This window comes from Solanum tuberosum, unplaced genomic scaffold (assembly GCF_000226075.1).
Source record: "Solanum tuberosum cultivar DM 1-3 516 R44 unplaced genomic scaffold, SolTub_3.0 scf00008, whole genome shotgun sequence".
Taxonomy (NCBI): domain Eukaryota; kingdom Viridiplantae; phylum Streptophyta; class Magnoliopsida; order Solanales; family Solanaceae; genus Solanum; species Solanum tuberosum.
In genome coordinates this window covers 3,722,590-3,746,472 of record NW_006238934.1, presented here as the reverse complement: position 1 = coordinate 3,746,472, position 23,883 = coordinate 3,722,590, and the positions used below count along the sequence as shown (strand labels likewise).

Genomic DNA, 23,883 nt, shown 5'->3' with positions numbered 1-23,883 from the left:
GCAGCGCAGGTGGTGTTGATGCTAATGTTGCCAGCAGTTATGGAAGTGGAGAAAACAGTTCTGGCTTTGGCACAAGTGGTGATAACTATGCCAGTGGAAGCACTGATGCAGCTAGCAACAGCTTCAGCTTCGGCAACGACGCTACCAGCAACCAAGCAGAAGCTTGTGATGTTAATAGCCCAGTTGATGCCGGTGAAAATTACAGAGATAACAATGACTCCAGTGATTATGCAGACAGAAGAGCCTAAAGGTTGAATTCCAAGCCCCTTGCTTCCCAATGCTATTGATAAAAGACAGAAATCGATGGAAGATGACATCTCTTCCTTCCATTGTTCTCTTTCACAGTCTTATCTTTTTCTCACTCTAGCTATATTTCCGACTTCTGTTTTTCGTCGTGGACTTGAGATTTTACTTTTGTGTTACCTTGATTTGGATGCTTAATCCTGGCAGTGTAACAAGAGCCAAACATTGTGTTAGCTAAGTAAAAAGTACTCCACACCTTCTGGTGTTGAACCTAATTTTGTAAACAAGTCGTTACGTGTTTGGATATAAGTGTCGAAACTGATAATATGAGAGTCAGCATGTTTCGTAAAAGTGATGAAGCACTTTCTATTTGGTAAAATAAAATCCAAAAATATTTTTATGTATAAAGTGCAAATGGTCATTTTTAATTAGACCAGTTTCAATCGACAATATCCATTAATAGAGTCCAATGGTCGTTTGTGAACGCGTTTTAACGTGAATTTGTTGGGAAGCTATTCTTGTTTCATTTTTTTTAGTCAGTAGTCAATTTATCTTACATCTGCACTCTGTTAAGTGTTAACCGAGTCGTCTTATCTTTTGTATTTATTTTTAGGTATAATACATAAATGTGTTTTTTTTTTTTTTGTACATTTTCTCATTTTTTTTGTTAGATTCAACTATGCATGGGGTGGGTCAGTCTACCTATTTAAAAAAATTGATGGTCATTACAACTGCATATTCATAGTCAGTAGAGAGTTGTGTCTGTTAGGTGTAGTGTTACCAGTAGAATTAATGTATAATAATTATGCATTTATATAATTAATATAATCTCCAACTCATATTAAATATAAAATGGTAGGATGAATGAGATTCTCCTCTCTTAATAGGGATTTCAGATTAAAACTCAAAATATATAAAGCTTTGATAGTTGATAAAAGAAACTTTTCCTTTGCGGACTCTATGTGATGCAAACCTCGATTAGTTGGATTAGTAAATTTCATATATCAGTTGATTACTCAAATAAAGTCACTTTTAAAACACTATTAAAGGGTGTGATGTTATGGGACATCCCTTCTCTTTAACTGGCGTCTCAAGTTTGAATTTAGGAATGGAAAGCCTCTATTAAAGAGCATTTTCTGTTTATATACAATCCAATTAGTAGAATCAATAAGTTTCGACAACAACAATAATATATTCTATGTAATTTCACAAAATAGATTTTATGAAGGATAAATATACGCAAATCTTATCCTATCACAAGTTTCAAATATCAATTAATTAATTTTTAAGGAAATAACTCCATGAAGGGAACTACCAACTAACAAAATTCAAGTACATGAGCATTAATGATGGAAACTTGGTACATGCTTTGTTGACCCTTAGGTCTTGTGGGTTGGCCTCCAATTTGGACCAAAAAAATATATGATTGTTTGGCCACATATAATACACTTTTTCTTCCATTTTTTTTATTTCGAAAAATTTCAAAAAGTTATTTTCATAATTTTCAAGTTAATTCACAAAAAAATTAAAATAATTCTAATTTATATTCATGTCCAAATATAATTATAATTTTCAAATTTCACGATTTTTATGTCCAAACGTCCACTGAAATTATGTTAGTAAAACACACGTTAAAGAAAATGGGACCATCAATTTAGAAAGAACCATAAACTATATATTATAATATCAAAGTTGACTTGGAAAAAAAAAGAATCCAACATGAATTGGTCTTCCTAAATCACTAATTAATCAAAGAAAAAGCCAAAACACTAACTAATGCTTTTTCAAATAAAAAACAGTAGTATAACGTAGTGCTTAGGGAACCTTTTTTGTTTTGTTCTTGTAAGCACAAAAAATGTGATGGAATCGTTTTATATACGTTTGAATAATTTGGTTGAAATTGAAAAAAGTTATTCTAAAGTTAAAATTGATAATTACTATTTGGAATATGAATTGTATTGGATTGTGTATTTAATATGAGAACAAAAAAAGTAAAAAGATTTAGGGAGGAAAGCATTAGAACCAATTTAACTTAAAACTCTTAAATTTATTAATTTTAAAATTTATTATTAATAAGAAACTTAAAGGTAAGTTTTGTAGAGTAATAGTTCGATCAGCTATGTTGTATGAGACATAATGTTAGTTAATGAAGAACTTGCGTGTTCAAAATATGAAAATTATGAAGATGAAAATGTTGAGGTGAATGTGTGAGCAATTGAGCATATTAGGACAAGGTATGAGTGATTCTCGTGATGGACAAGATAAGGAAAGCGAGATTGAGATAAATTTGAGAATGTGTAAATGAAAAGTGTAGATACCTCAGTGAGCAGGAATGAGATGTTGACAACATCAAACATCACAAAAGATAGAGGCAAACCAAACAAGTATCTAGGGGGAGGAGTGATTAGACAGGACATGAACACATCTTGAGCTTATTGAGAACATGACCTTAGATATTAGAATTTGAAGGTTGCAGATTAGGGTAGAAGATAAATTGATAGTTGAGCGTTGGTAACAACTTCGAACATGACCAACTCACAGTGTGACAAACGATTTTCTGGAGCTAACAATCACTCAACGTAAAATAAAACATTTCCAAATAGTTTGAAAAGAGGAATACAATAACGAAAACAACAACAACAAAACAATATGAAATGAAGATCGACACTACACAACGTACAGAGAAAACAAAAGTAACATCTAAAGCACACAATAACACTAATACCCCTAGCAATAACGAAGGTCCAAATACTACCACCAAACATACACTCTACCCGATTCACACCCTGCATATGAAGTTACATCAAATATGTTACTACGATATTAAATAAAAAACTTTATAATATATTCATGCCAATCCAACACATCATACAATTTGAGTGAAAAAAAGTGTAGTAGAGGAATATAGAGTAAGATTTACTAGTAATAAATACACAAAGGTTAAGTGGAAAGTAGAAAAGATTCCCTAAAACACTCACCACCTGTTGTCATTCCCAAAATCCAACCTTTTTACTCCTACTTTCCTCTTCATTTCTTCCTTCTTCTTCTCCAAAAAAATCCCTAGAAAATTCTCCATCAAATTCTAAGCAAAACCCATCAATTTTCTTTGCTTTCTGAGTATTATTAACCATGGCAGCTGTGTTCAAAACCCAGAGTTCGCTCTTGAAGTTATGGGGTTTGTTGGCAGTTGTTCTTGCTGTAGCTGTGGCTGTGAAGGGGAATTCAGAAGGGGATGCTTTGTACGCCCTCCGCCGGAGCTTATCCGACCCGGGTAACGTGCTTCAGAGCTGGGATCCGAATCTTGTTAACCCTTGTACCTGGTTTCATGTCACTTGCAACGGAGATAATCAAGTTACTCGTGTGTAAGTCTTCAAAGTTTCCTTCTTTTTGTGTTTTTTGAGTTAAATACTTGTTTGGGTGTGCTGATAGTTATCGGAAATTGGTCGATTTGTATGTTTGTGTTTGTGTTATGTATGTGTTACTCACAGGTATATATATGGTCTAAACCTAAAGCGGAGGATTTGATTGAATCTGCTATGTGAGGCTGGATTTATATGACAGGAAAAAAGAAAAATTGCTGAGTTGTGGAAGGAAATGGGTGTAGAGTAGAATTTAGCTAGAGGATTCATATAGCCATTTGTTGTTGTTGTTGTTGGTTAGTTGTGTTGATATTCATTCTGGGCTCATATAGATGGTAAAAAGTTAAGCTTTCACTTGACTTGCTTGCTAACAAGTCTTTGTTTGGAGATTAGTAGCAAAGTGATTCCTGTTTCCAGGGTGAAGAGCATGTCTGTATTACTTTTGTTTGACTTACTCAAAGTTCCTGTCGTGATGTGTACTGATGATCTATGTGCTAAATATGGAGGTGTGTGGTTCATTAATGATCTTTGTCGTTGTTATGTTTTTGATCTCACGTGGTTTCACCCTTTGTGTCTGTATTACTTTTGTTAACTTACTCGAAGTTCTTGTCGTGATGTGTATCGATGAGACAATGATCTATGTGTTAAAGATGGAGAAGTGTGATTCATTAATGATCTTTGTCATTGTTATGTTTCTAATCGCACGTGGTTGCATCTTTTATAAACTTTTAGGAGATTTTGTCTGATTTAAAGTGTGGCAAAGCCTTGTACTTTAAAATTAGTTGGTGGTGACCCAAGATGAAGAGGGCGTGTGCATTACTTTTGTTTAACTTACTCGAAGTTCCTGTCGTGATGTGTATCGATGATCTATGTGCTAAAGATAGAGACGTGTGATTCATTAATGATCTTTGTCCTTGTTATGTTTCTGATCTCACGTGGTTGCACCTTTAAGTCTGTATTACTTTTGACTTACTCGAAGCTCCTGTCGTGATGTGTATCAATGATCTATGTGCTAAAGATGGAGACGTGTGATTCATTAATGATCTTTGTCCTTGTTATGTTTCTGATCTTACGTGGCTGCACCTTTATGTCCGTTTTAAAGCATGGCAAAGCGCCAAAGTCTTGTACGTCAAAATTAGTTGGTGGTGACAATGTTTGTGTACGGCTTTTTTGTAATGTTGGAGCAAGCATGGTCATTTGCTAATGTTTTTTTTTTTTTATAAAATCAAATTATCATTTCACTGGCAAAAAATTGGATGTTTGTGACAGTTTGTGTGTCTTAGAGTTCCATTTCCTGTATCTTATATGATCTTGGAACACCTGATGACTGATGTTACTGGGTGGATTTTTATGTTGATTGATTGATAGTTGATACATAACAGATGATTTGTGAAATTTGAATGAGTCACAAACTTATTTATTGAAATGCAAGAAATCTTGCTATTAGTGTTACCAAAAGCAAAAAAAAGCTCTATGATCTGTTGGGGGTTTAAGTACAAAACGCAAATAAAGTGTGGACATTAATGAAAAAAGGCGCAAAGGGAGAAAAAAATTTAGAAATATGTATGTTCAGGCTAAGACTAATAATTATAAGCATGAATGAAAAATCTATGAACAAAGAAATCGAAAAAGAATTACAATAAATATCAATTGTTTAGTATCACCTCTTTAGAAGAGGCTCATTGACAAGGAAAAGTATGCCTTATAACTTTGATGACGATACTGAACCATACATTAAGAGAGGCGAAGCGCTCAACACCTTTTGAGTTTCACTTCAGGACTTAAGCGCACTTTAAGCGCACCTTTGACAACACTCCTTGCTATATCTTCGCAACTGTGTCTCACATATTTAAAAACATGAGGTACTTGGCCGGACATTCCACGTGTACGAAGAATCACATCAATGTCCAAACCGGAAATTGTTATATACTTGCATCTATCCTGAAAGGAACAGTAACTATAACCAACAAACATGTTTTTCTGAAACGAACTTGTTTCGCCTAAGAATAAATTTCATGTTTCCTGATATGAACTTATTCTCTACTGATTCATACATAAACTGCCCCCCTGATGAATTCTCCCAAAAAGTGGTGCAACTCAGAAAAGATAATGACAAGTCTGAAATATCTCTGGGTTTTAATGTTTCTCCAGGGACCTTGGCAACTCAAAGTTATCTGGTCATTTGGTACCTGAGCTTGGAAAGCTTGAACATCTACAGTATCTGTGAGTAATTATTTGAAATCTTGAATTGACTTGCCATTTCTAGTCAATAACTCTTTTTGTTTATAAGGAGTCATATCCATGAGGTAATTGTTTGTTGCTTCAGGGAGCTTTACAAAAATAATATTCAGGGAACCATCCCTAAAGAGCTCGGTAACTTGAAGAGCCTTATTAGTCTGGATCTGTACAACAACAATATTTCGGGGACAATTCCTACTTCACTTGGAAAGCTGAAAAACCTTGTTTTCTTGTAAGTTCTCCTTTGTGATGTTTCCCAATTTGGTTCCAGTCATGTGTACGTTTTACATATGAGGGGGAAGAAAAATAAAGCAAATATTCTGTTACTTGCACTACTCACAGAGTTCCCTTTTCTTCTTTGACCTTAATATTCATTATCACTTGCTTGTAGTGAATGGGTTAAAGCACATTCCTCTTATGTTGATTGAAAGTTTCTTATCTGATCTATCAGGCGTCTAAATGATAACAAGCTAACCGGACCAATCCCAAGAGAACTTACTAGCGTTTCTAGCGTGAAAGTCGTGTAAGTATAATTTCTTTGCTTGTGTTATTATTGTTAATTCTTCTGCGAAATAGATTTTAAATTATGCACTCTTTCTTCCAGGGATGTCTCGAATAATGATTTGTGTGGAACAATTCCCACTTCTGGTCCATTTGAGCATATTCCTCTGAACAAGTAAGATTTCCTTGTATATCCTTCAAGTATTGTTGTCAGAGTTGAACTGTAGGAGTATTATGCAATGGTGCAAAGAGTAATCATGTCTCTGTATGCTTTATTCTATCGTTCACCTTTAAAAAAAGACTACCAATCAAAAAAGGTATTCCTTTTAAAAAAATATATTTTCTTGATTTGCCCTTATCTAAGTTAAATTTGGGCTTCATAATAGGCAAATTATACCGGAAGCAATGACTTCCAACTTTTGTTTTGAAAGAAGAAAATTATTTGGAAAAGATTTGAATTTCTGCAATGACTTCTAAATTTTGCTTTGAAATAAGACAACTATTTGGGAAGGACTTGGATATGTGACCTTTTATTTCAGACTACACGTCATTGATTAGTTGAGAAGCCTTAAATAACACCTTAAAGAGAGTGATATACTAACAACAATGAGTTCTAGATTTCCGGTTATTTCAATTAGAATTGTGGGTGGCATTAATTCAAGCTATACACGAGATACCATTGTCTCCATTTACTTCAAACCGAAAGGAAGCCCAACTGTATTTTTATTTTGTTCCTCTGGATATGCTAATTATATGTGCAACGCAAATCAATTAAGACGCGTCATGGTTACCTTTTCACTTTTTGTTTATTCCTTTAGCTCCTTAATTCCCTTGTTTCGACATGTATTTATATTAGATTTTGTTGTTATTTGGGAAAGGGTGTGTGTTAAGTAAAAAAAAAAGAAGTAGAATATATAAAAATAAAGCCAGACAAGCAGATAAATACATCCAGTATATGTCTCAGAAAGCAATTGTGCTTTCGAATATAGTCAAAGAGCCTTCGTGTTCCTGGTGGTATCCATGTGTCATATGTGGGTCTTACCTGCTTAGCTTTTGCACTATGACCAAGAAATTCACCTGGGGCTAACTATTAGGACCAACCGCCTCTTTACCATTCTCCACGTAAGTACCAGATTTAGTTTGCATGGTTCTGAGATTGAGCTTTTGACACAAGTCCATCAACCTTTGCCACTTGAACCAAGTCCCGGGGGCTTGTGCTATGTATAGTCTTACACCATGTCATTCTTCTTGATTTCTCAACTCTGCGGTCATCTCCTACTGATTCCTTTAAGAAGATACAGTATCCTAGTTGGATGTTTCTAATGAGTTTCCTGAACTTCTAATTTGCAGTTTCGAGCACAATCCTCGACTTGAAGGTCCGGAGTTGTTGGGACTCGCTACCTACGACACCAACTGCTCTTAGAAGCTTGATGAATAGCTTCAGAAGAAGCACCACTTTTGTGGAAGTTTAACAAATTCCCCTCCCCTGAACCTTGTTTATTGTTGTACTTACAGTGTGTCCAAAGTTGTAACTCTAAGCAAAGGTATGGTGTATGTAGGTTATTACTAAGTTAAGGAATGTGTGTAAAACAATCTCTATACTGCTACCAACTGTTGATGTATTTCATATTTCAAAGTCTAGTGAAATGGTTCAGTGGGGTTAGAAATGCCTATTTTTACTTCTGTTACACTGCTATAAATATGAATGGAACAATAACAGAGATTTTGATTGATGGATATGCAAATTGAATTTATGCAAATATTATACGTTTAACAGAAGGTGTTTGATAGAAAACAAATTTTAAGAAAAACTAAAGATGACTTTTTAACATATAAGTCAATTATTTTTACATGAGAAGATCAAAAGTACTCTTTTAAAAGACTGATGGTAACCACTAGTTTTTTCATGCTCATAAAAATGAATTTTTATATCAGTAATAAGTCCCAACTTCCGATAAGTCATGTCAATTAAGTATAAAATGAAAGCTAGGATTAAATAATTTTAGGAACGAACTAAAAAAGAAAATGTATCACATAAAACAAAATTAAGGAAAGATTATACATGGTATATCTCATTTTTAATGTGGTGAACCAAATATCCGCCAATAAAGTATATGCACTAAATAATGCAATGATTATTTATCTTTATGTTAAATTCCCTGTATAACTTTGTCCGCAAACCAAACGAGTTAAAAGAACTAAAGAAGTGAAGAAAACAGCAAAATGAAAGGCAATGAGTCATGCTTGCCATTACTTTCAGGATAGCAGTCCAACATAAACTGCTTCATACAAAAAAATTACAAACTCCATATACAAGTTTAACAAAACCTTTTCTTCCAACAATCTCCAAAAACTGCTGAAAAGATGAAAAAAAATATAAGAAGAAAAGAATGCTTCAAGAAATCAAACCAAAACTCATTCTTGAAGGAGTCCATCATTTCACAAGCCACTCCAAACCATGCAATAACCCAAACTACTAATGCAATAAACACAAAATTGTAAACCACCTTTAACTCCTTTTTGTCAGTCAATCATCCTGAGCATCTTCATTCTTTGTCGGAGTCGCTTGAACTTGAATCAGAGCTTGAGCTTGAGCTTGAGCTTGATCCCGTCTCGTGGGATTTGTCCTTCTTGCCTTTAACATCAGATGTACCAGGCATATCAACAGCATGATCTGGTTTTTCAGCTGTTGATGTCTTTGCTTCTTTTAGTACAACTTCATGATCACCTTTTTCAGTTTCACCTTCACCAAAATCAAGTAAATTAGATCCTCTAACACTTGATTCCATATCATTGGATGAGCCTGCTTCAATTGGTTTCGCTTCTGCTGACTCACCTTCAGAAGTGGAGTTCAGGGGTTTCTCCAGATTTCCTTCCAAGACTTGTTTCAAAGCCAAGTCTGTTTCGACGTTTTGTGAATCTGAAGAAGCTCCTACATCTTCGGATTCCCCAGGATGCTCATCACCACCAACAGAATCATGATGGATGAGTGTCTCATCATCACTCTCAGAAAGTTTTTCATGATCCAAATCAAAATATTCAGTTGGTCTTGTTTCAAGAATTGGTAATTGCATATTGCGTGTCACGCTTGACGCTTCTAGCACCACTGTGTTGTCAGAACTCCCAGATACTTCAGCTGCTAGCTCAGCATTAGGTTGCTCAAGAACATTAGATTTCTTCATTTCTTTCTCAGATATTCTCCTAAATATCATGTCAATATCTTCAAATGTTTCTGCTTCTGGCACTGGCATTTCAGAATCTTCCAGCGCTGAACTTGACACTTCAGCTGCAGCTGCAACGTTCCCAGATTCTTTGGTTGCTAGCTCAGCATTAGGTTGTTCAAGAACATTTGATTTCTCATCTATTTCTTGCTCAGATATTTGCCTAAATGCTAGGTTAATATCTTCAGCAGTTTGTATTTGAGGATCTTCCAGCACTGAATCTGACACTTCAAACACTGCTGCATTGACAGAATTCCCAGATTCTTCAGTTGTTAGCTCAGCATTAATATTCGATTTCTCAGCTATTTCTTGCTCAGATATTTGCCTAAATGCTAAGTTAATATCTTCAACTGTTTGTGCTTCCAGTACTGACATTCCTGAATCTTCGTGTACTCTACTTGACACATCAAACACTGCTGCATTGTCAGAATCTCCAGATTCTTCAGTTTCAAGCTTAGCATTAGGTTGCTCAAGAACATTCGATTTCTCAATTTCTTGCTCAGATATTTGCCTAAATGCTAAAGTGATGTCTTCAGCTGTTTGTGCTTCCAGTACTGGCATTCCAGAATCTTCCTGTACTGAACTTGACACGTCAAACACCACTGCGTCATCAAAATCCCCAGATTCTTCAGTTGCTAGCTCAGCAAAAGGTTGCTCAAGAACATTCGATTTCTCACCTATTTGCCTAAATGTCAAGTTAATAGCTTCAGCTGTTTGTGCTTCCAATACTGGCATTCCAGAATCTTCCTGTACTGAACTTGACACGTCAAACACCACTGCGTCATCAAAATCCCCAGATTCTTCAGTTGCTAGCTCAGCAAAAGGTTGCTCAAGAACATTCGATTTCTCACCTATTTGCCTAAATGTCAAGTTAATAGCTTCAGCTGTTTGTGCTTCCAATACTGGCATTCCAGAATCTTCCTGTACTGAACTTGACACATCAAACACCACTTCATCGTCAGAATTAACAGATTTTTCAGTTACAAGCTTAGCATTAGGCAGCTCAAGCACATTCGAATGCACTATTTCTTTCTCAGAACTAATTCTAAATGCTGATTCAATGTCTTCAATTGTTTGTGCTTCCACCACTGGCATTTCAGAATCTTCCTTCACCGAACTTGACACTTCAAACACCGCAGCATCGTCAGAATCTCTAGATTCTTCAGTTACAAGCTTAGCATTAGGAAGCTCAACCACATTCAAATGCTCCTTTTCTTTCTCAGAACTAATTCCAAATGCTGACTCAATATCTTCAATTGTGCGTGCTTCCACCTCTGGCATTCCAGAATCGTTCAGTACTGAACTTGACACTTCAAACACCGCTGAATTGTCAGAACTCCCAGATTCTTCAGTTACTAGTTTAGCATTAGGTAGCTCATACACATTCGAGTTCAATGTTTCTTTCTCAGAAGTACCTCTAAATGCTAACTCAATATCTTCAACAGTTTGTGCTTCCAGCACTGGCATTCCAGAATCTTCAGCATTATATAGCTCAAAAACATTAGATTTCTCCATTTCTTTCTCATAAACTTGCCAAAACGCTGACTCAATATCTTGAATTGTTTGTGCTTCTAGTACTGGCATACCAGAATCAGTTTCCTCTTTGACTATAACTTCTTGAGGCAAATCAGTCACTCCAGTTTGAGCAGATTCTGCATTTGCCACCTCAAAGACAGAGTTTTGAGCTTCAGCTATAGTCATTTCCGGAACTATCTCTTGAGCATCCAAATTAAGTTTTTTCATGGAATCTGAAGGCCCAATATCACTATCCGCAGGGAGTCCTCCTTCAATTGATCTAACATCAACAGCATTATGAACTTCTCCTTCAGCAAATTTTGTATAAGATGCATCAAGATGATCAATAATGCTCATTCCAGATTTTTGAATTTCTGAAGCACACTCCTTTTCTTCATGCTTATCAATCTCTTCAAATGTGGATGCGTTTAAAATATCAGGGTGCAACGGAAACTTTCTTTCATGAACTTCAGCACAGGCCTCTTCAGCAACTTCTGGAGTGCCAGAATCAACAGTGGGGAATGCAGACAAACCCTCTCCAGTGGAGTTGATTCGTCTCTCGAACTCATTCTGGCTTGATCCCAGCTCGTTGATGCTAAAGTCACCAACTGTATCTAATTCATAGAGAAATGCCTCATCAATGTCCTCAATACCATCTGTTTCTTCAACTATATATAGCTCGTCATGCTGAAAATCAGCTGCTTCTGGTGGCAATACATAGTTTTCCAAGACTTTGATCTGGTTATCATTTTCCTCGAGGATCATGTTCTTTAGACCTGATAGACTAGCACCTCTTGGGGCCTCAACAACCTCATGCAGATTGGAAATAGAGTTGGGAGTACGTGGGGAGCTGATAATAGGAATTCCATCATCAAGGTCATGGATTTCTGAAACATTCAAGGTCTCAGTGGTGCTTGCTTCCTCAATTGACTCAACCAGGATAGCTGGTGTCTCCTGCTTATCAGAAAAAGACGCACTTAAACTACTAGGATTGTTTCCCAACTAGAAGCATTGAAAGTAAAGAAGAGTGAGAAGGAAAGAAATAAATTAACTTTCCAATAACATAAGGACGATAACAATTTTTTGATGCATGACTTCAATAAGATACACAATAGTTGATCCTATCACAAATAGAACTTTTAATGCTCTTTATCCATATCCCCCAGTCCCCACCCCACCACGGAAATGTAAGACTCGCAAAGTAGCACTTAAAGCAAAACCTGAGAAATGTAACCAGTCATGTCTCCAATCATCTTGGCATGATGCTATCACCAGTCCAATTATTTTGGCACGATGTACTAGTACATGCAAGTAACCAGCAGTATATGCTCGTCCAGATTATGTAGGATATTAATAGTATGTAACATGGCGAAATTACAAGTGACCAGCAGCAATCCGCTCATCCACATGGTGGATGATATTTTGCTCAAATACGCAATATATTCCTAGCCAGTTAATTAGTACTTCTATCACTGACTCTGTCAGATCCATTATTAGATTTGACATTCTAAAGTTCATTCACATTTGTTTACCTTTAGAGGTAAGGCATTTGTTCAAAATATGCTTTATCCATACTGCATTTTTGTCAAGTTCAAGGTTCATTTATCAAACCGTGAAGTCAAGAGCAGGATATCAGTAGCAGTATTTTACTTCTTATGTGATAGATCCAGATAACTTTTAGCTATCTAGAGTCATTTTGTTCTTCTGGTCAATATTAATTTTTAATTAGTGAGGAAACAGGTCTAAGTTCTGGCCTTTTTTTATGGATTTACTCCTCTTTCTGGCCTTTCAAATGCATAGTTTATAATACAAATATGGTTATGCTTCCTTTGGAAAGCTACAAAATTCACCACTACTGACTCGCTGATGTCATACGACAGAACATTTATCTTGAATTTAATCAAGATGGGAAATTGCATGATTTTGAAAATCTATGTTTTGAAGTTTTTTGGCTTTGTAGTTTTTTCTTCACTCAAGGTTGAGTCACATAGATATGCCTTGGTTTGACACAATATGCCCAAAAACTTTTAGGCTTATAGGTTATCCTCCAACATGAAACAATCTATATCATGTAAAACATGCCAACATGAGTACCAGACTATTGTTCTACTATTAGGTATCTAAGCTGCAGTTTTCTAATGCAATCAGTTCAACAACATATCCAGTGGGATTGTGTAATCCCACAAGGGAAAACATTTCAAAGCAGGTCGGAAAAAGAAATAGCAGAAGTGAAAAAGCCATAGCAAAGTAATATAGAAAGCATGACAAAAAATTCTGAAATCAGTTCAAGTACAATAAATTATGTGTCTTTTGCCTTGTTATTTGGTAAATCAAGTAGGTATGTCTTTTTTTCCCATAGCAGCAATCGCACATTTAAAGATAAAAGTTAACCAGCTTTCAATTTTCAATGTAAATGAGTTATGATATATGAAATGAGAAGTAATGAAGAAAGAGAAGTTGCTTAAAGGAAATGCATAGAAAAGAAATGTGGAACGAAGTGTTTACCTTTACTTCCTTATCATCTGATGGATGTTCATCAATGGATTTGTCTGAGTATGCCAATTCTTCTTCACACTGTGAGATGGACCTCTCTGTAGAAGCATATTGATGTCCAACTGAGATCTGTGTTTCATCCACTTCACTCAGAGCATCAGTAACCGAACTTTCAACAGCATCCAATGAGGGAAGATCATGCTGTTCAGAGACTATAGATTCCTCCTTCTCAGTCACATCCTCCACAGATTGCTTCTCCAAAGAAGGCATAACTGGTTGATCAAGTGGAACCTCTGCGATCAGAAAACGCTGTTCATCACCCATCTGGCGAATGTTTTGATGATCTGAGGATGTTGAAAGGGATTCAACGGCGTGGTCTACAACAAGTTGAGACACAATATAGGTATCTGCATCAAATCTTGAAGAAGAAACTTGATGTTGTGCATGATCAATAGCTCCGTCTTTATGCCCAATATCTTCGTCTGCTGATGATTCCGAGTCAATAAATGTCTGACCGATGACCAACTCAGGCACCGGAAGGGCATTTGCACCGCCAAAGGCTTCATCATCTTCAGAAATCTCCGCCTTCGCAACATCGAGCTCATTTTGGCATACCACCTCTCTTGACAGAAATTCTTGGCCATCTGCTGGTGCCAAAATCTCTTCATTAGTTGGAAGGGATTTTTCAATGTCCTGACTATTTTCCTCAGATTCCCTCTCTACGAATGAAATAGTTCTTTCAACCAATGTAGGAGGAAACACTGTCTCAGATTCCACATGCTGATCTGAAGAAAAGGAGGCTGAAAATATGTTTTCCCTAATAGTAGAAGGACTGGAATCATAAATAGGGTGTTCGCGTGGAGTATGATCTACTGAAGTGCTTGTGATGTGGAAATCAGGTCCATCAAATGAAGCTTGCCTGGAGATCCCATTTTGTTCAATATGTCCCATTGTCTCCTCGAAACTTGATCTCATTTCTCCTTCTTTATCAATGAAGACCCTTTCACTCACTTCTGCCAACGATGAGGAGCTAGATTGGCTGCTGTATCTTTGATAAGAAGTTTCTGGCTTGGATTGAATTTCGGTTGGATTAAGTTCCAATGCGCTGGTCACTCTTCCTTCCTGGAGCAAAGTTTCTTCTGCTTCATGCTGATTTTCCACAGTTCCCAGCTGCACCAAAGACTCTACTTCTTCGGAGGATTGACTTCCATGTCTGACATGCTCAGAAGTATGCTCTGGCTCCTCCGAGATATGTTCATCCATGAGGTTTCTGCATTCCAGTTCTTCTTGATCAAGGCTTTTGTGTCTGAGCTGCCCTTCAATGAGGTTACTGTCTTCCATATCTTCAACTGAACTTAGTGATTCTGTTTCAGGAACAGAACTCACCTTCGAATCACTAAGTTCGCTAGATTGTCTTTGAAATGGTGAGTAGCTTGTTCCCTCTGTAGCCATTCTCTCCGGAACAAAATAGGGTCTCAAATGGCTATCTTGCTTGTCTTGCCTGTTCAGCCCGAAGATTGAGGGTCTTACGATAAAACTTTCATGCCTCCGGAAAAGTGGATCCTTTGCTTGAAATGTTATAAAGTCTTGTTCGTCCTCCATAAGATTAGGTTTCTCTTCACTTGAGTCATAAGGAAGATCAAATGGATTTCGCCTTGGTACTAAAACAGATGGAGCAGACCCTGGGATTGGTGGCAGTCCAAGGTCATAGTTATCATTATGAACATCAAATGGATTGTTTCTTGCTGTAGAAATGGACGGGATGTTGAATGGAAGATCAGCACTTTCCAAGTCAATCAAATTCTTTTCGGTCATCACCAGCCTCATTTTCTTCAGTGCTCTTCTCCTTGCCATAAGATTCTCCAACCGTTGATTCCTTTCGACCTCGGAGCTTCCCAAGTCAATTAGATTCTTCTGATCCTCTTCTGTCCATGTAATAGCTGACTTACTTATATCTTCCTCATCTTGCTTTCCTTCATCATCTTCACCATCTTCATTCTCGTCGTCTGCAACTTCTAGCTCTTCTTGATTTTCAACACCATCATCAGATTCGTTATCACTCTCAGTGGTCTTACCAGAACTATCTGAAGCACCATCAGAACCATCATGCAACAAACTAACATGCTGAGGAGTGTCTTCATCCAAAAGCGGATGGAGCTCATGAAGCATTGGAATAATGTCAGCCATTGAAGCATCTGGAGAAGAGCTCTCAGCTCGATCAGACTCCGAATCAAAAGACTCATCGTCATCATCATCCTCCTCTTCCTCCTGTTCTTCCTCTTCCTCCCTCTCCTTTTTCCAAGGGGAACCAGGAAGAGAATTAAGATTCACCCTTCTAGAATCAAAGGAATCTGATCTATCAAAGTCATACTCAATGTTCTCATTATCAACCGTCGGAATGGGAGAGTACTGACTCTCCATAAGCTCCCCATCATCATGTTTCTCTTCACTCTTTTCACTGTTTTGCTCATAAAACTCCCTTTCTGCTTCCTCAAAATCTTCATCAACCGTTGGAATTGGAGAGTATTGACTCTCTAGAAGTTCCCCATCATCATGTTCCTCTTCATTCTTTTCATTGTTTTGTTCATAGAACTCCCTCACTGCTTCCTCAAAACCCTCATCAACCGTTGGAATCGGAGAGTATTGACTCTCTGTAAGTTCCCCATCACCATGTTTCTCTTCATAGTTCTGCTCATGAAACTCCCTTCCTGCTTCCTCAAAACCCTCATTCCCAAATTGAAAATCTCGAGACCGTTCCACAAGTAGAGGGGAAAGATCACTGATCTTATCAATCGACTGATCTACGAGGCCCCTCTCCGTAAATCTCTCCACATAGTAACTATCTTCAGCACTCTCAATATGAGTAGTATCATACAATACACCAGTTCTCAAAGGCACTATATCATGACTACTTGTTTTTTCCTCCCTTTCGATTTCAGGTATATTTGGCTGACCAAAACTTAGTAAAGTTCCAAGCAGAACAGCAGTACAAACAAGAACTGGAGATACAGCTAACAATATTGAAAACAGAAATGGGAAAGATCTATACAAAAAAACTATGAAACACAGCATACTCACAAGAAAAGGATGTTTTAACACTGTAACATAACATCCTTTAATTGAAAACATCAAAATTCTCCTCATTTCAACTCCAATCTCTACTAATCCAACACCCATCTTTTTTTCTCACTATAAAAAACTACTCAAAACTTCAACACAATTATCAAATATCACAGCAAAACAACTCAATCCCCTTACTTACCAAGAGCAAGAACTTCCAAGTTCCAAACTGCATCAAAAAATGAAAAATACACACAAAGAGATCAGCTTCAACACAACAAAAGAACCAAATAAAAAAACCCCAAGTAAGCTATTCTTGAATTAAAACAACAAAAGAAGAAAAAATCAAGATTCATACCAGCTCTTTGACTACAGATCAAAATCAATTCTCCAATAAACAAAACAAAAAAACCCAACTTTCTTCTTCTTCTTTTTTTCACCTCAGCTAAGAAGTCTAACTTCTATTTTGTTTTAGCTAAAACTAAAGAGAAAACAAGGTAATCAAAAGAAGTAAAAAGAAAGAGAAATAGGAAAAAGAAAAAGTTTGCACCTTTCTCTTTCAACCCTCTTTCCTTTTTCCTTAACTTTCGGTTCTATTCTTCAAATCCCACCAATGGGGCCTGAAAAAATCAAATAAAAATTGAATCTTTTTACAGCATAGACTTTTTTTTTAATAAAAAATCAAGAATTTATATGACAAAATTCAATTATTTGAAGGATTATATTCCATTTTGAGATTGAAAGTAACAGACAGACATGCATCAATAATAATATAATTAAGACAGCTAAGTAGGGATGGATTTACAATGCAGAAAGAATGATGAAGAAGTTGTTTTTTGCAGAATTTTTAATTAGTTTAATGTTAAACTTTTGAAGTGGGGAGGGATGAAGGTAATCATTACTATTTGTTGCTTTTTTGATTAAGTTAATCTTGATTAATGGCTGTCAATAGGACAGGAACACAACACTTTCACAGTATTTAAGGGCATCTTGTCTTTAAACTAACCCATTAGTTTGAATAGCGAGATAAGGATAATAATTTTAAGATAAATAATTTTCCCATAATTTATAGGTAAAACAGTTCTAAGATAAATTCAATTCATATGTTGTGAATATGAGTTATAAAGTTGTTACTGGGAAAAAAGTTCAAAATATATCCTAACTTTGACAGAAATTAATGTAACGATCCTAAATTTTGGGCAGGACATATTACTTCTACACTATTTAATAGTGTATTTTAAGGATATATAGGTATCCATGTGGATATCATAAATATTGCATCATTATAAATAATAACTTATCCAATTGAATACTTATATATTTTTAAAATACACTATTAAATAGTGCAAGGGGTAATAGGTTCTGTCCAAAGTTTGGGATTATTTCAATAAATTTGATCAAAGTTTGGATATATTTCAGACGGTTTCCCCTTATTAATATTTATATTAGAGTAAGTTGTTTACATCATACATTTTCAATCTTTTGTCTGATCATGCTAACATATGATATTTTTTCTAATCATGGTAATATAGGATATTTATGTGTCGAATTACTCTTCTTTAGTCTCAAGATAAAACACACAATTTTTTTTAATCATGTATTGATTATGGATAATTAACTTAATCATGATTATATGAAAATATATAGTTAAAAAGTGAATGAAAACATTAGGTTTGATGTGGAAATTGTCAAGAGTTCGTGGGGACACATCTTTTTAATTTATTTATTGAATAATTGGTAGTTGTGATTTGAGAGTTGCAAATTTGCAATTCTCAACTTCACTTGATAGGCCACAATATTATGTAATTAATTTTACGTGTATTTACTGAATTTTATTTAATATAATATAATAATATATTAATAAAATTATTTTTTATTATGTTAAAATAATTAATTTTATATATTTTAATAGTTAAGTGGCCAAACTATTTTTATCACATTTAGCTAAGTTAAGTGTACTTACTATGATAATTAAGTCACAAAAACTTCGTCTATTGAATCATCTTAATAGGGGTATATTGAATGGTCTTATTGTTTTAATAGGTAGATTTTAATTACTATAATCATAAAGAATGTTGTGACCAACAAAGGTTATGATGGAGTGGTAAGTACTTTTTCATCCTTAACCAAGAAGTCTCGGGTTCGAGCTTTCTTGGGTACAGAGTCGTCTATGTTAGGGAGAGAGTTTTACCCTCAAACTGAAAAAAGTGTTATTGGTTTATTGGTATTGGGTTAACGACCTAAAGAACTAAGAACGTGAGTATTTAGATTTCTCTCTTTTTTATTTTGTGTAAAAAAGTTGGTCAAGTCATACATTTATTTTGAAAACATTTTCTTATTAGTTAAATCAAAAATTGTACCGTTAAAGACCTAAACCGAAACCGATAACAAATATCTTATTGTTTTGATTATCGATTTAACATATTTAAAAATCAAAAATCGATAAACAACCAAATCGACCGATACACAACTCTAATCATGTAAATCAATTTAATGATTGTAATTTGTATGTGAAACTATCCCAACAATTGACATAATGACACATAAATTAGATGATATTCTTATCCTTTTTTCAATTGTAGAATTATAAATGATAATTTAGACATTGCTAATTTAGAGATCAATTTTCTAAAAAATATATTCTTAACTTTATTTATTTTTAATTTACATTACATTACTACTTTTAAATTCATAATATAAAATTTGGGATTAATCATTAAACTGCCATTTCCCGCGAGAATAATTTCACAAATTTACTCCTCATTTTCAACTAGGGTTTTGGCGTCTGAGATTTGCAGAGATTTTTTCCGATTTCCATTTCCCTGAGAAACTCATCAGCTTCGAAATCTAACTGGTAAGTTTCTCTTGTTTCGATTTTTTTTTTGGTGATTTCAGTGTATGAGTTTTGCTCTATGAACTATCCGAAGTTGTTGATATTCGCATTATAAGCTTCAGTTTTCGTACTGCGATTGATTGTTTGAAATCTGCATATGTGAGTTGAGTTTTGCTCTATGAACTATCAGAATTTGTTGATATTCGCATTATAAGCTTCATTTTTCACAGTCCGATTGATTGCTTGAAATGTGCATATGTGAGTTGAATTTTGCTCAATGAACTATCAGAAGTTGTTGATAATCGCTTCATAAGCTTTCAGTTTGCGTACTCGGATTGATTGTTTGAAATTAGCATACGTGAATTGAGTTTTTCTCTATGAACTATTAGAAACTGATATCGGTTTATAAGCTTTATTTTCGTACTCTGATTGACTGTTTAAAATTTGCATATATGAGTTGAGTTTTGCTCTATGAACTATCAGAAGTTGTTGATATTGCCTTATATAAGCTTCAGTTTCTGCAGTCCGGTTTAATGTTTAAAAACTGCATATGTGAGTTGAGTTTTGCTTTATGAACTATCAGAAGTTGTTGATATCTCCTTATATAAGCTTCAGTTTCTGCAGTTGGGTTTAATGTTTAAAAACTGCATGTGTGAGTTGAGTTTTGCTCTATGAACTATGAGAAGTTGTTGATATTGCTTTATAAGCTTCAGTGTTCTTACTGCAATTGATTCTCTGAAATGTGCATATGTGAGTTGAGTTTTGCTCTATGAACTATGATAAATTGTTGATATTGGTTTACAAACTTTCAGTTTTTGTACCTCGATTTAATGTTTTAAATGTGCATATGTGAGTTGAGTTTTGCTCTATGAACTATCAGAAGTTGTTGATATTGACTTATAAGCTTCAGTTTTTGTACTCTGATTTAATGTTTGAAGTCTGCATATGTGAGGTGAGTTTTGCTCTATGAACTATCAGAAGTTGTTGATATCGCCCTAAAAGCTTCATTTATCGTAGTCCAGTTGAATGTTTGAAATCTGCATATATGAGTTGCGTTTTGGAGTAGTATTGTGAAGTAAATGTAGTTGTGATATTTCCTTTTTATGCCCTTCTATTTTGCTTCTTTTGAGGAAATTAGGATGGTGGACTGTGAGAAGAGAAATGTTTTATAGCTTGATTGGCTTTGTAGTTTTGTGGGAAAAGAATGCAAAAGAAAATTACTCATGTTAGCTCTTCATTGCTTACCGAAAGATGAGAAGAATCAAGGAAGTACTGTTAATGTTGTTAAAATTTGTAATTGAATTGGGAATTTATTCATGAGCTCTTCCAATGTCACTTTATCTGAAGCTGTGGAATGCCCTGTTGTAAGGGGGGACGAGTTTTTGGGGTTGCTTGCAGCTTGCTTGGTGGGTGGGTGGTCAGGTCTATGAGTCCTCCCTATTGAGTTGGGAAACTTCGACTGAAAACACTAGAAGATGGTAGTGATAGCACATAGGTCATGTTCTTGGAGAAAAGAAGTGACCAACATGGATAATTAAGGAAATGTGAAATGTCATGAGCTTGTTTCAGTAAAGGAGGAAAGAAATGACTTAGAAAGTAAACTTCGTATTATTTCCCCATCAGTATAGTTGGTTTATTTGTTTTGCTCTTCCTTCCTTTTGTTTCCCTCTCCTTCCTGTTGTCCCTGTCTTGAAATCAGCTTTCATTTTCTTCCGTCTCTTCTTATTTCCCCATCTTCCCTCCTAATTTCGGCTTCTTTTCACTTGTGTCCATATTATTGTCTTGATTCATCTTCCTTTCTTATTGAATTTAGTACTTTATTTTTTGGGTAGAATATTTTTATGCAAAAATATGGAATTACAAGACTTCCAACTATTTTTCTCTATTCTGAGTTGGTGTTATATATTTGCTGTGCTTTCATGAACCCACCAAACTCCAGGTTATTTCACTGTTGCATAGTGATGGATCTACTAATTGATAGTTAGACAGAATAGTCCAGTCAGATGCAATTGTTGTTTCAAATATGAATGAATGAATGAAGATGCAGCAGTGTAATTATGGATAACATGGTAGAAAAACAGTGTTTAATCTGCCAATACTTGTGCTTAATTGTTAAACTCTTTTCTCAGTTTTCCAATTTTTGTTTAGAGGTATGGATACAACAAATCCTGCTGTCTTTGTCAATGCTGAGCTCCTCCGCTTGTACATGGGAAGGAGAGTTCGAGCTGTGATTCAGGTTATGCGCTCTGATGGCGGTGGCACAGTGAACGGGAGATCTACAGATGATCAGCAGATAGTTGTGAAAGGCAATCCACCTGGTCCTCTTACAACATTTGTTGAGGTCACAGGTATCGCTGACAGTAACCAATCTATCCGTGCTGAAGCATGGTCCAACTTTGGGGACACACTAGGTACCACTTCAAATCACTCCATTAATATTTTACTATGTTTAATCACTATGTCTTTAGGTGCTGGAATCCTCCTGACTGCTTCTTTGTTTGCTTTTTGTTGTCCTGCATTTATGCTTTAAAGTCATGAACCATAAATGTTTTCGAGCTATTTTCCCTATAAAAGTATGCTGGAAGAAAAACAACTTACGTTCAAAGCTTCTGCGAGTTATTAGGAGTACTGGAATTATAGGCAGTCTTATATACTAAAATGCTGTTGGATTGTGCAGCGTGGATCTATAAACAGATCACTTATATATTTGTTTGGTTGTTAGTATATACCCCATCAGCTTGATCATCCTTATGCATTACCAGAGTGGGAAGTGGGTACCTAAGCTCCTCATCTCCTCCTTGGAGATCAACAAAATAAAGCTTTTAGAATTTAACTCTCCTTTTCCTTTTTGTTGAAGATGGAAATCAAGTCACCGGGAGTTTAATTTGATTAAATCGGAAGTGTAAATGAGTGAATATTGATATAATGCATACCCATCTTCATGGATTTATATTGCTGAACTTTGTTTGCTTGTTATAACTCAAATTTCAAAGGAATGAATTCTGATACGAGTCTTTTCTGTTGCAGATACATATAGCTATAACAGTATTTGCATGCTGGCAAATGGCGATTACAAACACTTGTTCATATGAGGACTCAAAAATGACATGATTTAGTGGATCCTAATAAGTGATCCAACTCTTTCATTATCTCCATCCTTTATTTTTATATACATGATGCCTGTGAATACTTGTTTGAAGGTTTGTTTTAGTTTTGGGATGCTTGTTATGATCCAGAACTTCTTTTACTTTATTTACATTTTGGTTGTTGCTAGCCAATGTTAGCTTTTGCTGATTGTCAACTGTTGCAAACCTAGCCATAAAAATAATCTAAGTGGCATGTGTAATTTGTTGAAGTGCACGCAAGCTACCCGAACACCAAGATTATTAGAATAAATCAAGTAACATGTGGAATTAATAAGTTAATAACATAATATTTTTTTACCTAATAAGGTTAAAAATACATATTTTTTGTTAATTAATGAGGGATTAATGCTTTAAGCTCTTGTATCGTATTTATAATTTTTGTTTATCTTCATTTTCCTTTTACACTTTGTTAGGATTGTTGTTGCATATTGTTTTCTAATGTATCATATTGTATTAAATCATACTGTTTTGGTTTAATAAATATTGTGTTCAAATAAATTGTATCATTCTCCGTCGTTCCATAATGTCACACATCTCTAATTTGAATGATAACCTCACTAGAAAAGTAGTATATTAGGTAGAGATATTGTGAAAAAATAGGATAAAGAATAAAATAGAATTATTAAATAATAAGTAAAGACAAAATATAGGAAAATATTAACACTTTGTTTGGATGGTTGTTATATATTTTTTCATAATGTATTGTATTGTATATATTGTATTATGTTAATGAATACAATGTTTGGATAGAATGAATCGTTCTCCGTCGTTATGTAATTTCATACACTCATAATTTGAATGATAAATCTACGAGAAAAGTAGGGTATGAGGTTAGAATTATTATAAAAAGGTAGGACAAAAGATGAAATATGATTATTAAATAATATAAAGACAATAAAAAAAAATTGAGATAAAGACGCAATCACACCAAATTGATCATTACATAAAATAAGTTTTTTCGTCCTTACAATTTAAATAATAATGTATGATAAAATTTAAATAATAATAAAAAACAAATATTATATTTAAAGGGAAAAGGGTCTAATATACCCCTCAACTTTGTCATTTAGAGCTGATATACCCCTCGTTATGAAAGTGGCTCATATATACCCCTACTTATATACAAATGGCTCACATATATCCTTCCCTCTAACGGAAATGAAAAAAAAAAAATTAGTTTAAGTTTTTATTATTTTAAAAAAAAAAAAAACTATAATCCCATACGGGTATATTTAATCTTCCTCAAACATATTTTTTTGACTTTTTTTTTGTTT

At 34.9% G+C, this 23,883-nt stretch overlaps 4 protein-coding genes across 6 annotated transcripts in view; 3 read left to right on the top strand and 1 right to left on the bottom strand.

Annotated features, from left to right (window-relative positions):
- Positions 1-568, top strand: part of LOC102579149 (glycine-rich RNA-binding protein 2, mitochondrial-like) — a 3,629-nt gene extending 3,061 nt beyond the window's left edge. The window contains exon 6 of the mRNA XM_006339171.2: positions 5-568. Within this exon, the coding sequence (XP_006339233.1) occupies positions 5-248 (244 nt within the window). The 3' untranslated portion in view covers positions 249-568. The remainder of the gene's footprint in view (positions 1-4) is intronic.
- Positions 569-3,372: 2,804 nt separating this feature from the next.
- LOC102578817 (BRASSINOSTEROID INSENSITIVE 1-associated receptor kinase 1-like) lies at positions 3,373-7,764 on the top strand. The gene is given in 6 exon segments (NM_001318548.1): positions 3,373-3,605; positions 5,754-5,825; positions 5,929-6,072; positions 6,292-6,363; positions 6,445-6,516; positions 7,692-7,764. Coding segments are annotated over 6 exon segments (666 nt in total).
- A 786-nt stretch (positions 7,765-8,550) lies between these two features.
- Positions 8,551-17,268, bottom strand: LOC102578255 (uncharacterized). 2 transcript variants are annotated; one of them, XM_006339169.2, is made up of 3 exons: positions 17,181-17,268; positions 13,583-16,859; positions 8,551-12,031 (listed from the first exon to the last, which is right to left on the bottom strand). In XM_006339169.2, the coding sequence occupies exons 2-3, from the start codon at positions 16,745-16,747 to the stop codon at positions 8,888-8,890; spliced, it is 6,309 nt and encodes a 2,102-aa protein (XP_006339231.1). In that variant the 5' UTR covers positions 16,748-16,859; positions 17,181-17,268; the 3' UTR covers positions 8,551-8,887. The 2 variants fall into 2 exon arrangements, with proteins under 2 accessions (XP_006339231.1, XP_006339230.1); XM_006339168.2 differs by lacking the exon at positions 17,181-17,268 and adding an exon at positions 16,989-17,163.
- Positions 17,269-19,339: 2,071 nt separating this feature from the next.
- LOC102606244 (replication protein A 14 kDa subunit B-like) lies at positions 19,340-22,715 on the top strand. 2 transcript variants are annotated; one of them, XM_006339167.2, is made up of 3 exons: positions 19,340-19,484; positions 21,612-21,874; positions 22,491-22,715. In XM_006339167.2, exons 2-3 carry the CDS (start codon positions 21,616-21,618, stop codon positions 22,553-22,555), a joined length of 324 nt encoding a protein of 107 aa, XP_006339229.1. In that variant the 5' UTR covers positions 19,340-19,484; positions 21,612-21,615; the 3' UTR covers positions 22,556-22,715. The 2 variants fall into 2 exon arrangements, with proteins under 2 accessions (XP_006339229.1, XP_015165658.1); XM_015310172.1 differs by having other exon boundaries at positions 21,593-21,874.
- The last annotated feature ends 1,168 nt before the right edge of the window (positions 22,716-23,883 follow it).

What these genes read in the sequence shown, in the direction of transcription:
- LOC102578255 (XM_006339169.2), bottom strand. Translation starts at nt 16,747, where the DNA reads ATGGGTGTTGGATTAGTAGAGATTGGAGTTGAAATGAGGAGAATTTTG. An exon ending in CAGATGATAAGGAAGTAAAG is followed by an intron (nt 12,032 to 13,582) that starts GTAAACACTTCG and finishes TCTGATAAGCAG; the next exon opens with GAGACACCAGCTATCCTGGT.
- LOC102606244 (XM_006339167.2), top strand. Translation starts at nt 21,616, where the DNA reads ATGGATACAACAAATCCTGCTGTCTTTGTCAATGCTGAGCTCCTCCGC. An exon ending in CAACTTTGGGGACACACTAG is followed by an intron (nt 21,875 to 22,490) that starts GTACCACTTCAA and finishes TTTCTGTTGCAG; the next exon opens with ATACATATAGCTATAACAGT.